The sequence below is a fragment of the Syngnathoides biaculeatus genome, chromosome 13 (genome assembly GCF_019802595.1).
Source record: "Syngnathoides biaculeatus isolate LvHL_M chromosome 13, ASM1980259v1, whole genome shotgun sequence".
Taxonomy (NCBI): domain Eukaryota; kingdom Metazoa; phylum Chordata; class Actinopteri; order Syngnathiformes; family Syngnathidae; genus Syngnathoides; species Syngnathoides biaculeatus.
Genome location: NC_084652.1, coordinates 19,718,557 through 19,732,963, shown reverse-complemented (window position 1 = coordinate 19,732,963; position 14,407 = coordinate 19,718,557). Strand labels below are relative to the sequence as shown.

General features: G+C 39.8%; 1 protein-coding gene across 12 annotated transcripts in view; it reads right to left on the bottom strand.

The window, feature by feature from the left end:
• The window catches only part of carmil3 (capping protein regulator and myosin 1 linker 3), a 140,964-nt gene that overhangs the window by 92,196 nt on the left and 34,361 nt on the right, over positions 1–14,407 (bottom strand). For 9 of the 12 annotated variants that reach the window (XM_061839763.1, XM_061839758.1, XM_061839764.1 and 6 more), the window contains exons 6-10: positions 8,505–8,599; positions 8,175–8,245; positions 6,037–6,110; positions 205–280; positions 23–126 (exon numbers count right to left, since the gene is read on the bottom strand). In XM_061839763.1, coding sequence (XP_061695747.1) covers positions 23–126; positions 205–280; positions 6,037–6,110; positions 8,175–8,245; positions 8,505–8,599 — 420 coding nt within the window. The remainder of the gene's footprint in view (positions 1–22; positions 127–204; positions 281–6,036; positions 6,111–8,174; positions 8,246–8,504; positions 8,600–14,407) is intronic. The other 3 variants (XM_061839760.1, XM_061839761.1, XM_061839762.1) reach the window with 1 other exon arrangement.

The window sequence follows — 14,407 nt, the reverse complement described above, 5'->3', positions numbered from 1 at the left end:
ACCGTGTCAGGAACAGACTTACGATTTTAGTCCAGCATTTTCCAAAGTGATTTCTTCTAGGCTGTTGGACTTACTGACTGCATGAAGGACCTGGTCCACCACTTCTGACCCCTGGAGAGTATACAACTTTTAGACAACAATTACCATTATTAAATAATTGGTAACTGATAATATGATAGAGAGGGAAAGAGGAGCAATAATTACAATCCGCATGTCTTTGCAGAACAGCTTGGTAAACCAAGTGTTGTACGCAATGGATGCAACAATCACAGCAAGGTCCCTGAAACACAGGAATCACACCCATAAATAGGATGAATCCATCTCTTGAAAACATCAGTAACAGATTCATACAATCACATTATTATGCTTCTTTGTGGCTACCTGCACAGTTTATCATCTAAAAAGGGCAAACAGTGTGGGCTGGGCCAATGTCTGAAAAAGAGCTGATACCGCTAACACACTAATGATAATAATCAAGGATTGAAAATGCGAAAAAGAGCGATGTGTTGAGATTGATGATAAACCAGTGGATTATTTAAGACAAACGGTGCTTTAGCTGTTAATATGATGTGAAACCTAGTACCTTCATCTTTACAACCACAGTTGCTGAAGTGGGTTTGTCACATGTCAGTGTTTATTTGTGAGTTACTGAGTAGGAGCGAGAGCTCAAGGTCAATGTATATATTGTGTGAGTACATCTGTGTTTGCAAGCTTGTTAGCCTGCATGTGTGTATACAATGTGTCAATAACTGTCAATAGGGGCACATTTGGATTATCTCTTCCAAGCAGTTAAGGTTTGGAGCACTATTTACATGTTTGCACATGTGTACGTGACCAACCATTTCTAGGGATAGAGTATGGTCTCAAAACCAGGGCTGTAACAATGCAACTATTTCACTTCTTAACCAGTACCGATATTGCAGCCTTGAATTTTAGCCGGTCCAATCCGATAGCTGCAATAATCATACACACTTGACCCATTTTGTAGTATGGAATATTAGGAAAAAGTTTAAAGTGATATTATTCAAACAGAACAATAATGAGAAAAAAGTAGGTATAAGAAAAACTACATGAAGTAACAAAATAATACTGAAAAAAATAACTTCAATAACAAATTTGCTCTTTCACGATTGCACTATGTCAGATTACTGCAATAAAATCTTGTCACCTGTGTTCAGGACATGAGAGGACATTTGTGTTAGGCTTGCTTGAGGTATGTTCACATACTTTTGATACATTACGGCTTGAAGGAAACAAAATGTTATGTAGCATAGCAAGCTAGTGCTCACACCAATATTTATTTATTTCGAATCGTGCCCTAAAACGGGGGTGGCAAAGCCATGGCCCTCGAGCTATATGCGGCTCTCGTGAAGGTACGAAAGCATAAAATTCTATTTCTTCAATGTGCATGCACATGAAGTAAGTCTAACTCTGCATTGTTTTGTTTTTTTTGATGATGATGAATGAGAAGACACATGTTGGCTGGTCTCAACTTGGTTTAATCGTCTCTCTTTATTATAAAGAAGACACATTCACGGATGTTCACAGATTTCTCATCACAATTACTTTCAAAACGCTTACACTCAATCTCACAAAGAAGAGGAAGTCTATCACAAACAAATAATTTAGAGATGAAAATAATAAAAGAAAAAACTTGTATAAACTCACATGCCTATATTATAAAGTAGACACATTCACAGATGTTCACAGATGTCTCTTCACAACTACTTTCAAAACTCTACAACATCAAGAACATGGTCACCATGCGGCCTTGACTAAAACTCATTGGCACCGCACAAACGATGTGGTCGTCTAATGATGCACATAAACCTCAACGCCTCCACCTCTCCAGCAAGCGAGTTCATGTTTGATATTAATTAAACACATTGAACACTACACACTTTAAAACTGCAAAATAAAGTTTAATTCAGTTTGTCTGTTTAGTTGGTACTGTCAATATATGCCGGGTTTACCATTTGCTTTCTCCACCGGCATCAATACACTTTTGAACGCCTTGATCCAACTGGGATTTAGTTTTATTGACAATAGCTGTTCATGCTGTGGACATCTTAGATCCTGAAAGCTTCTTTATACTCGCACGTACAGTGACTGTACTAACGTCACTGCGGCTATCCCAAGCAGAGTTTTCCTTTATACTCGAGTGCAACCCATGTGCCATTTTGAAAATGTAATGTAATACTCCTCCAAGTCGGGGTTGTCGCTATGGCTGGTATTGGCTGGCACACCACAGGGTGTAATTTAATCTGCATTTTTTGGCCATTTGTGGGAGCCGTTTTCAGTTTCTTTTCTGTAACAAGGAAGAAAGCAACAATGTTGAATGTGGGACAGTGTCTGCTAAAACAAATGGACCTGGATGACAAGATGAAGTGTGTAACCATGAGACATCACAAAATGACAAATCACGAGCGACTGTCTCCGGGGCATTGTAGGAGCAACTATTTTTGATGTGAGCGCAGCAAGTGACACACAGGGACCGCGTGGGCCAATGCATTGTGCACCTGATGTAGGCGTTGTCGGCCATGCGAGTGCGGAAGTATAAAGAGGCCTTGACAGGAAGTGTGATACAAGCAATGAGATACACATGTAAACAAAAAAAGCGAAAGAAGGCTGTGATGTAGTATTTGAACATTCAATAGGTGTATTTTTTCTGCTAAGTGAGTTTGGTTGAAGCATAATAACTAATTATTAAATAATAAACTTTTAGTAAGCAAGTGGGATCTGCCTGCCGTCTATGTACTGCTATAGTAAAGTACTGGACCGGAGCTGGAATGTACCGCTTGTGTATCAAAGATCGGATTGGACACCACTACGAAAATTGCATGATGCTGGACATCTAAAGAAAGGCTAGATACAGGATTTTCCCGCTCCAGCCCCATTTTGTCCTTTGAGTAGGAACAGGACCAGAAATGCGTTATATATTTTGGCACAATCTGGCAAACATGACAAAACCAAAATAAGAAAATTGGGTGACAATCTATCTTAGGGTGCTTGTGTTGTGTATGTAAATTTGAATGAGGTCCTTACATTAAGGAGTTTTATTTTCTCCCATGGTCTCCAACCAAACTCACAGTGTTGCTCCACCTTCTGTATATCACTGTGCAAAGAAGCAGTGACGCGGTGATGGGAGAAATAAGTAAGCCCAGAGGAAGACAAGGAACTATAATAAGAATCAAAGACAAGGCTAGTGAACGTGTGATTTAGCCAGAGGGGGTCCTGTTGCAAGTTTGTGCAACAGCCAAGCTACAGGGTGTGCGTCAGCTCTGACAGCAACAGCTGAGCCTGCATGTGAAACATGATGGGTGGTGTCAAGCTTTATCATCAACACAGACTTGGTTTTTGTTTTGACAGCACAATGTGTAACTGACTTATGATGTCTCACTCACAAAGTCTGTTGTTACATCTTGCGCTTGCTTGGTGCAAAAGGATATGCAGTACAGCAGGTCAGTCAGTCTACAGAGTTGGTCACAGCTTGGTATTTAGTTGGGATTTGAATATATTGAGGTCAACATGTCAGCTTGTGTGTGTGCATGTGTGTGCCTGTGTGTGTGTGTGTGTGTGTGTGTGTGTGTGTTGGAAGAAGGTGACAGGGTTGTTACAAAGAAATAATGAAAGCTGAGAAGAAACCATGAGACACTGTAGAAAATAGATGAGAGTTTCTGAGAAAAGAGAAATGGAGAAACCTCAGGGATGGATCATCAGTGGAAAGAGGAAGCACTTCAATTATATTATGAAAAAGAAGTTGGCGATTTGGTGAATGAATCTTCTGAATGAATCTTTTTAAGGAACTGTTTTGAATGATTCAGCACACTCAAAACTACTGCCTTGGCCATCACTACTTAATAATTGGAAAGGAAAACTAAAGTGCTGTGGTTTTCCATTGCCATTTTAATGCGGTAATATATATATATAAATTGCTGTAATTTTGATCTGAAGAATGGCTTTATTACCTGCTGGACACATCTCCCCTCCCATTATCACTTAAGTGTTTTTAAGTTTGAATGTTCAGGATGCACTGCACATAGATGTGACGTGTTGCTTTCAAGAATAAACATTAGGATGACTCGAAAGTAAAATTCTCCTTCCGTAGGTTTTTATTTACCGTAATTTCACGTGTATATTGAGCGCTCAAGTGTTATGCACACCTGCAAAGCTGACTCCAAAAATAAAGAACACCCTTCTTCCAATGTATAATGACCACTGATTCCTTTCTATCCATTGATATTTTTATTTTTTATGTTAGTGGTGATTACCTCCTAATTTATTTTCAAATTAGATCAGATCAATATTGTAAATATTCAGTTCACTTGTTTTTGCCATGGTGTGTGTAGAGAGAGAGAGAGAGAGAGAGAGAGAGAGAGAGAGACAGACACAGACAGACAGATAGATAGACAGATAGATAGATAGATAGATTTCCTTTTCACCTACCATATGACCATCGACACAATTGCCAATTAGCACAACATAATGAAAGCTACAGAGGTCATGTGGCCAATAACACGTTCACTCTTGGTGTAAGAATAAAAAAAAAATAGTTGGCACAAATAAAGCTGGAGAGGAGGAGTAACAAGATTGATTACTATTTACATTATAATTTACAACTGCTTAAGGTATTCGGGGACTAAATGACTTAAAAAAGCATTTTAACTACTACACAACAGCGCTAGGCATCCTCTGACAACAAGCCGCTATCACAAGACTTCCCAGCATGCTATTGTGTAGTTGTTAAAATCCATCCATCCATTTTATTTTGCTGCTTATCCTCACAAGGGTCGCAGGGAGTGCCGGAGCCTATCTCAGCAGTCCACGGGTAGGAGGCAGGGTCCACTCTGAACAGGCTGCCAGCCAATAATTGCAGTAGTTGTTAAATTTTCTGTTATATGTCAGTTAGTCCCCCTAACTAATGTGCAAATGGTCATGTGGAGGTTTAAAATCCCGAGCATCACAGCGTCAATATGTACGCACGATATGAGTAGATTAATTATAACACTGTATATGTAAACCTAAATATGATGTAAACTTATACATCAAAATGTTTCAAAACATTTCTATTCAGAATTTACTGTGATGGAGGAAACTTTCACAATACTTATGTATTATACGGAGTATTGACATTTGTAGATTTTTTTTTTTTTTTGGGGGGGGGGGTTCATTATACATGACAAATTATTGTTTATGTAGCTAATCGAACAAAGGACCCAAAAAAAGATACCAGGAGCATGATCCCGAAAGAAGATTTGACTTTTTTTTTTACACTTGCTCTACAGTCCTATGCCAATATCATTCGTTTCCCCATCATACTCCTTCCATGCTGAATATTTGGAATGAGACAATAAAAAAGGAGAGTTGGAATTGAGCTGTCAGAGTGAAGTGACAGACAAATGCACTCAACAGTCGACCCCGGGATAATCCTCTGAGACAACCATTCAATGTAAGACAAAGTAAAATGAGAAATAAAAACTAATGGGTTTCAAGCAATGAAAAGAAAACTTGCAAATAGAATAAAGATCCAAGTAAAGATGGTATGAGGCCAAGGTTTGTTCATTGTTTTCACCAGCAAAGCATTTGAAAACCATTGTGATTTGATTGGATGAAATTGTGTATGGTGTTAATGTCTATTTATTTTACTGAGACACTTTCAAACACATTTCCCAAACAATCATTTGAATTGTCATTAACTAAGCCACACAAACACATGACTGACCTATCCTTTATTGGTAATTTTCAACAAATATATATACATTTATATATATATATATATATATATATATATATATATATATAAAACTAAGAATTAACAGCAAAAAACAAGGGGTAAATCTTGAAATAAAATGTGTAAAACCTTAAATGCCACAAAATGTTGGTCATCTAAGATATTGAAAGCTATGCCAGAAAACTACTACACCCCTTGAAAATTAAATTGCTTATTCCTTACCGTTCTCCATAGTCGATCATGAAGTTGTGTGCAAACTTGCAAATTAACTAATTGCGAAAACATACAGAGATACAAACTGTCACCTGCTGTCAAGATGACTGAAATCCAGCAAATTTAATTCCCGGTTATCTTGAGAGTGGTAGATGGTATCAACATCCTGAAAAGGAAATACAAATACAAGGGAGAATAAGTCAGATTGGAATACAGCAGACGAGAGTAAATTACATTACAATGCACCAATTTTAACAGCACTAGTCCATAAGTTTATGTTTAGGGTTAGGGTTTACGAATGGTGAGTAATTTCCTAGTTTCCACCCCTTCCAGGGAGCAAGCTCACCACAAAAAATGATCAGCGATTCCTGATCCTTTTTGAAGAGGTGGCAATGAATCTATTTAAATGACTTGTTCATTTCCTGCATACACTTGCGAAATGAATTGCTGAAAACGCTCATTGTTAGCTTATATTTAAGGCCTAAATAGGTTTTTCATATTTACTGTAATTTTGACTTTATTATCGAGTCAGCATAGGTTAATGATAGAGACAATGAACTTGATTTACCAAAAAGTTTGCATGTGCTAAATAGAACACGAAACTTGATTGTTCATGCCAACATTTGTGAAAGCTAGTCATAGAACTAATGTAAAATCACCATGGTGTTTTGTTTTGCACATATTGGGAGCAGTATATGTAAAGTGAGTAATTTAGAATGCACAATTTGAATTAAAAAACCTGAGACAAATTAGATTTACTGTAGAAAGGCTAGATAAACTAATTTGGGATTTTTTAAATAGTGTGTCTGAAAGGCAGGTGATAATACACACACCAATCAGTGCCAGCATAGAATACACAATTTGAGAGGAGGTGGAATTACTTGTACACTCGTGTAAACATTTTTTACATTTCCAAGACAACAAATCTTAACATACCGTGTTTTCTATAAAATAATGTAAATTTAGAATTTCTGAATGATGGCATTATTCTCAGGGCCTACTTGGAGCAAGTCACAAGAAGGAATCGTAGCACCTACAGTTTGTCACCAATGACAAAACGCCTTTCAAATCTGGATTTCCTTCCAACACAGTTATTTCAGCACACTGTGACAAATAATGCCAACCTCTTCAACACAGTTTTCCTGATGTGCTGACCCAAAATTAGAAGACAATGTAATGTGGGATGGGTACAGTACACACTCATATGCAATTGTTACATACCCGGGATAAGTAAAATCTAAGAACACTGCATTTCAGTGATACGTTTGTTTCTTTAACTAAAATTGTAAGATTTTTATACTTCTTGTTGTGCTTGTGGTGCTCTCCCAAATGTTCCACGGTGAAAACCATTAGAGCTACGGAAAGCGGAAAGCAATCATTCAATCCCCACCAAAATTACATCAGTTGCCAATAGCACACACAATCTGTTAGCGATAACATCCAATTTAGCACCTGCTATTTGGGATCTTAGTTAAAGATCACAATCTTAGATTATCATTGACAACACACCCACCAACTGTGTGCAATCTGTTTGAGTGAGCAAACAATTTTTTGCTCTTTTTTTGGAATTAGGCCTAACGTGTGTGCTCACAAAATTTCAAAATAGCACAAGGGCATACAAAATAATAGAAGCATCGAATACCAGTGTTTCATTTCACATATTAGTATTCTCTGCCAATACAAGCAACACACGCAAAAAAATCTAAATATTTACAGCTAAATCATGCTAACAATGTGTGATACTATTACAAACAATTAGAGGCACCAAGATTGGCTGTCCAGATTTTTAGATTTTTTTTTTTTTTTTCTCCTGAGGAGGAGGAAAATCTCAAACTAACGGTTGCAAAACATACTGGCATTGGTTACAGGCAAATATCTAAGCTTCCGAACGTTGTAATCCACCATTTTTACTGCATTCAAACAATTCTGCCAGGAAGAGTCAGTCAAAATATGTCCAGAGAGGTGAGAGACTCCTTGCCAGTTGTAGAAAAGGCATGATTTTCAGTTTTTGCTGCTAAGAATGGCCCAACCATTTCTTGGGTTTAGGGGGCCAATACCTTTTCTCTTCAAGGCCAGGAAACTTTGTTGGGGTTTTTTTGTCCTTAACAAATGAAATCATTCAAAGACAGCTTTAACTTCACTTCACTTACTTGTGTGCGTGCGTGTGTGTGTGTGTGTGAGAACAAGAATCGGAGCAGATTTATTTGTGCAGTCTGTAAATTTTTCTCACCCATTGCACTTCCTCTTTGCACCCAATTCCATTGTAGTCACATAGAGCTGCATATGTTTCTGAAAAACCTCCTAAAAAACAAGGGATATAAAAACAAATTAATCCCTCAGGTCAGTATTTTGTAAAAATGGCAAAAATTAAAGTAAATGGAGATTTCAGTTGTAAACACTGAGGTGCGTGACTGTGACATACATAACAAAAAAGGGACAGTCAGTCACTAACAAATGACCATGTATAATAAACGACACTAATAATCATATGGACACTGTGAATGTACATCATGTACTGTATGAGCATAAGATCAGTGACTAGAAAGTACTGTAGACTCACCGCAAGTTTTCTGGGGTTCTAACGATGACTCTGAAATTGGTGAATATTTGTGAATTCCATCAGACATATGCTCTTCTGCTCGACAAATAGGTGGACTGAAAGATGAGAGAGAATTGCCACTGTCATATACACTATCAACTATGAACACCAAAGACCAACGTAGGCCATTACACAGGGAAAAACTGGACTTTTAATATCAAAATATACAGATTGTATGAACATCTATTTACTGCGTAAAGGACTCATCAGAGTACAACTGCAACGCGACATTTTGAGGTTGCAAACAATGTGCAATTATTGATTATTATTATTAAAATTGTTTGACCAGTGATGTAAATAAAGTATATGCAGTTATGCAACACCACTGAGTGCATATTCAGATGGGTGGGGGCGTAACCCCCATGAATGCTGATGGAACCCCGTGGTAGATAGTAGTCCCTCATAAATGACAATAAAACCGATGAAACACTAAAGTTTTTAAATTTACTTTTGTTTAAAGAACTGAAATAATGGCTGCTAGCATAGTATATGGGATTTTTTTTGCGAGTCTATTGTCAAAGGTTTTGAAGAGTCCTTGAAAAAAGGGTATTCACAGTTTTCATGTTTTGTTTGGTTGAAAGGAAAGTTCAATTGCTACGCTGGTGTGGCTTATTTTGCTCCAGTGTGAATATTGTCTGGGTGCAGACAAAATAAGAAAACCTCTTGGAACAAAATCTCTGGAGCGAGGCGTACCACTTGAGCTCAAATGTAAATACTACGCAGACCAAAATGCATGGACGAGCATCGATATGACCACAAGAGTAAACAATTTAACAGTAAAGATCAGCAAACTGGAAGCAGCAGTTTGCGAGTGAGTTTTGTAATGTGTGGAAGAGATAGAATGGGAAAATAAGTGGGAAAAAAAGAGGTATGTGGTTTAAAGAGCTTCTTCTTCTTCTTTTCCTTTCGGCTTGTCCCGTCAGTGGTCGCCACAGCGTGTCATCTTTTGCCATCTGAGCCTATCTTCTCCATCTTCCTCTCTAACCCCAACTGCCCTCATGTCTTCCCTCACCACATCCATAAACCTTCTCTTTGGTCTTCCTCTCGCTCTTTTGCCTGGCAGCTCCATCCTCAGCACCCTTCCACCAATATACTCACTCTCTCGCCTCTGAACATGTCCAAACCATCGAAGTCTGCTCTCTCGAATCTTGTCTCCAAAATATCCAACTTTGGCTGTCCCTCGAATGAGCTCATTTCTAATCCTATCCAACCTGCTCACTCCGAGCGAGAACCTCAACATCTTCATTTCTGCTACCTCAAGTTCTGCTTTGTGTTGTTTCTTCAGTGCCACCGTCTCTAATCCGTACATCATGGCCGGCCTCACCACTGTTTTGTAAACTTTGCCCTTCATCCTAACAGGGACTCTTCTGTAACATAACACACTAGACACCTTTCGCCAGCTGTTCCAACCTGCTTGGACCCGTTTCTTCACTTCCTTACCACACTCACCATTGTTCTTGATTGTTGACCCTAAATATTTGAAGTCCTCCACCCTCGCTATCTCTTCTCCCTGTAGCCTCACTCTACCCCTCCACCTTTGTCATTCACGCGCATATATTCTGTTTTACTTCGGCTAATCTTCATTCCTCTCCTTTCCAGTGCATGTCTCCATCTTTCTAATTGCTCCTCTGCATGCTCCCTGCTTTCACTGCATGTCACAATATCATCTGTGAACAAAATGGTCCAAGGGGATTCCAGTCTAACTTCATCCGTCAGCCTATCCATTACCACTGCAAACAGGAAGGGGCTCAGAGCTGATCCCTGATGCAGTCCCACCTCCACCTTAAATTCCTCTGTCACACCTAAGGCACACCTCACCATTGTTCTGCTGCCATCATACATGTCCTGTACTATTTTAACATACTTCTCTACCACACCAGACTTACGCATGCAGTACCACAGTTCCTCTCTTGGTACTCTGTCATAGGCTTTCTCTACATCCACAAAGACACAATGTAGCTCCTTCTGACCTTCTCTGTACTTTTCCACTAGCATCCTCAAGGCAAATAATGCATTGTGGTTTAAAGAGCAAAACGCATTTCTACACAGAACACTGTAAATGTAAATGTGCAAAGTATAAATTGTTAAATTATATGTAAAGTGCATTTGGAAAGTATTTACACCACTTCACTTCCACATTTTGTGATGTTACAGCTGTACTTCTCCTGAAAATTGTACAACACAACAACTCATAATAGGAACATGAATACAATTTTGAGATTTTTGCAAATGTAATAATAATTAAAAAAATTGGGAGGTAACTATTCATCAGCTATGCCATGTAGCCCAACATTAGCTTAGGTATATACCATGTCCAGTGATCATTTTTCTACAGTATGGCTTTATTGGAGTCCACCTGTGGTAAACTCACTTGACTGAACAGGATTTGGGGAAAGGTGCTTATCTGTCTATATAAGATGAGATGCATGCCAGACGACAAAACCAGCATCAAGTCAAATAATTCTATCTTTCCATAGAGGCAGGAATATCCACAGGCACAGATCTGGAGAAGGGTACAGACACACTTCTTCAGCTTTGAATGCCCCAGTGAGCACAGTGGCCTCCATCACCCATGAATGGAAAAAGTTCGGAACCAACAAGACTTTTCCTGAAGCTGTCTGTCCGTTTGCAAAGAGTGTATGTGGAAGAGGGGGCCTTTGTCAGGGAAGTGACCAAGAATACAATGGCACACAGTCAGAGCTCCTATGTTCCTCGACAGAAAAAAGGAGGGAAGCTTCCAGAATGACAACAAACTCAGCAGCTATAGTGCAAAAAATAAGCATTTGAACACCCTGCTATATTGCAAGTTCTTCCACTTAGAAATCATGGAGGGGTCTGAAATTTTCATCGTAGGTGCATGTCCACTGTGAGAGAGGTAATCTAAAAAGAAAAATCCAGAAATCATAATGTATGATTTTTTAACAATATATTTGTGTGATACAGCTGCAAATAAGTATTTGAACACCTGTCTATCAGCAACAATTCTGAGCCTCAAAGACCTGTAAATCCGCATTTAAAAGTACACACTCCATGTATCATCCTGAATCAGATGCACCTGTGTGAGATCGTTAGCTGCATAAAGACACTTGTCCACCCCATACAATCAGTAAGACTCAAACTTGGAACATGGCCACTACCAAAGAGCTGTCCAAAGACACCAGAGACAAAATTGTACAATGCCACACGTCTGGAAAGGGTTAGGGAGAAATTGCCAAGCAGCTTGGTGGAAAAAGGTACACTGTTGGAGCAATCATTAGAAAATGGAAGAAGCTAAACATGGCAGTCAATCTCAATCAGAATTGCGCCCCATGCAAGATAAATGATGTTTTCCATCCCAAGAACACCATCCCTACTATGAAGCATGAGGGTGGTAGCATCATGCTTTTGGGGTGTTTTTTCTGCACGAGACAGGACGACTGCACTGTATTAAGGAGAGGATGACCGTGGCCATGTATTGTGAAATTTTGGGAACAACCTCTTCCCCCTCAAATGGGCCGTGGCTGGGTCTTTCAACATGACAATGACCCAAAGCACACAGCCAGGAAAACCAAGGCATGGCTCCATAAGAAGCATATCAAGGTTCTGGCGTGGCCTAGCCAGTCTCCAGACCTAAACCCAATAGAAAATCTTTGGAGGGAGCTGAAACTCGCTGTTTCTCAGCAACAGCCCAGAAACATGTTTGATCTAGAGAAGATCTGTGTGGAGGAGTGGGGTAAACTCTCTCCTGCAGTGGGTGCAAGCCTGATGAACAACTACAGGAAACGTTTGACCTCTGTAATTGAAAACAAAGACTACATTGACATTGGTTTTCTCAGGTGTTCAAATACTTATTTGATCACACACACAAAAAAAAAACCTACATTGTGATTTCTAGATTTTTCTTTTTAGATTATCTCTCTCACAGTGGACACACGCCTACAATGAACATTTCAGACCCCTCCATGATTTCTAAGTGGGAGAACTTGCGCTATAGCAGGGTGGTCTAATACTTATTTTCTTCACTGTATATACCAATCAGGTCTGTACGGAAGAGCGGCCAGACAGAAGCCATGCACTTCTTAATAAAAGGCAGATCACAGCCTGCCTGGAGTTTGCCCAAAAGCACCTGAAGGACTCAGAGCATGAGAGACTAAATTCTATGTTCCGACGAGAACAAAATCGAACTGTTTAACTGAATGAATGCAAGACATCGCATTTTGATGAAACAAGATGAGCAATGTTTATTTATTACCTGGCCCAATTCAACCTACAATGTAGCTTTGTAATGGCAGCATAATCAGATGTGGGAATATCTTTCAGCTACAGAACCTGGGAGACAAGTCAGACTTGAGGGAAGGATTATGGTACCATTGTACAGAGACATATTGAGTTAAAATGGACTCATGATATTAAAAGTGTGGCTTCAGGACAAATCTGCACGTGTCCTTGAGTTGGTCAGACAGGCTAGAATCTGACTGAAAATCTCTGGCGGGATCTAAAAATGGCCCATCCAACTTAATGAAGCTTAAGATGTGTTGAAAGGAGGAAACCACTCACAGAAATGTAAAGATAGCTTATGGCATTAAATCATCAATATGATGATTAAAGCATCATATTGAAGATTGTAATTTATGATAAAAGTGTACAACAAAGTATTGACCAAAGTCTGTAAAGATTTACTCTCCGCATCCATCCATCCATTTTCTTCACCGCTTATCCTCACGAGGGTCATGGGGAGCGCTGGAGCCCATCCCAGTTGTCAACGGGGAGTCGGTGGGGTACACCCCGAACTGGTTATCGGCCAATCGCAGGGCACATTGAGACAAACAGCCACATTCACAATCACACCTAGAGGCAATTTAGAGTGTCCAATTAATGTTGCATGTTTTTGGAATGTTGGAGGAAACTGGAGTGTCCGAAGGAAACCCACGCAGACACGGGGAGAACACGCAAACTCCACACTGACGGCTCCGGGATTGAACCCGGGACCTCAGAACTGTGAGGCCAACGCTTTACCAGCTGATTCACCGTGCTGCCGCTCTATGTATATACGAGTTAATTTATTTTTGTTATAAATTAGCAAGATTTTCAGAAAAAAAAAATTGTCACTGCACTGAAGCACTGAATACTTTCCTCCTGTGATTATAAAACTGAAGTGAAGATTATTCAAAGGTTTGCCTCTATTTCAATAGTACCGTACCTTCGTCAACACAACGGACTGACACAAAGTCCGCATCACTGCAGATACTGCGCCGATCCACCTGTCAATCTCCCGTTCCATTCTTCCCTGATTTGTGACCAAGACCTCAAGATATCTAAACTCCTCCACTTGGGGCAGGATCCATGACCCAGAGAGGGCATTCCTCCCTTTTCCGACTGAGGACCATGGGGTCAGATTTGGAGGTAATAATTTTCATGCCAGCCGCTTCACACTCTGCTGCAAACCGCTCCTGTGGGTGATGGAGATGATGACTTGATGAAGTCGCAGAGTGTCCATGGTGTCCCTTAGAGATAAGGTGAAAAGCTCAGTCATCCAGGAGGGGCTTAGAGTACAGCTGATGCTCCTCCGAATTAAGGGGAGCCAGATGAGGTGGCTCAATTATCTGTTTCAGTCTCCCTGGTGAGACTATGGGGCCGACACAGGACACACTCGAGAGATTATGTCTCTCGGCCCTGCCTGGGAATGCCTCAGGATCCCCTCAGAAGAGCTGGAAGAAGTGGTTGGGGAGGAAAGTCTCGGCTTCCCTGCTGAGGGTGCTGCTCCCGTGACCCAACCTCGGATAAGCGGAGGAAAATGGATGGATGTCTTGTAATAAGCAGAAAGATATAAGAATTGGGTTCCTAAACATTAAATTTGTGTGTTCTACCTGCTTTGACTATTTGAT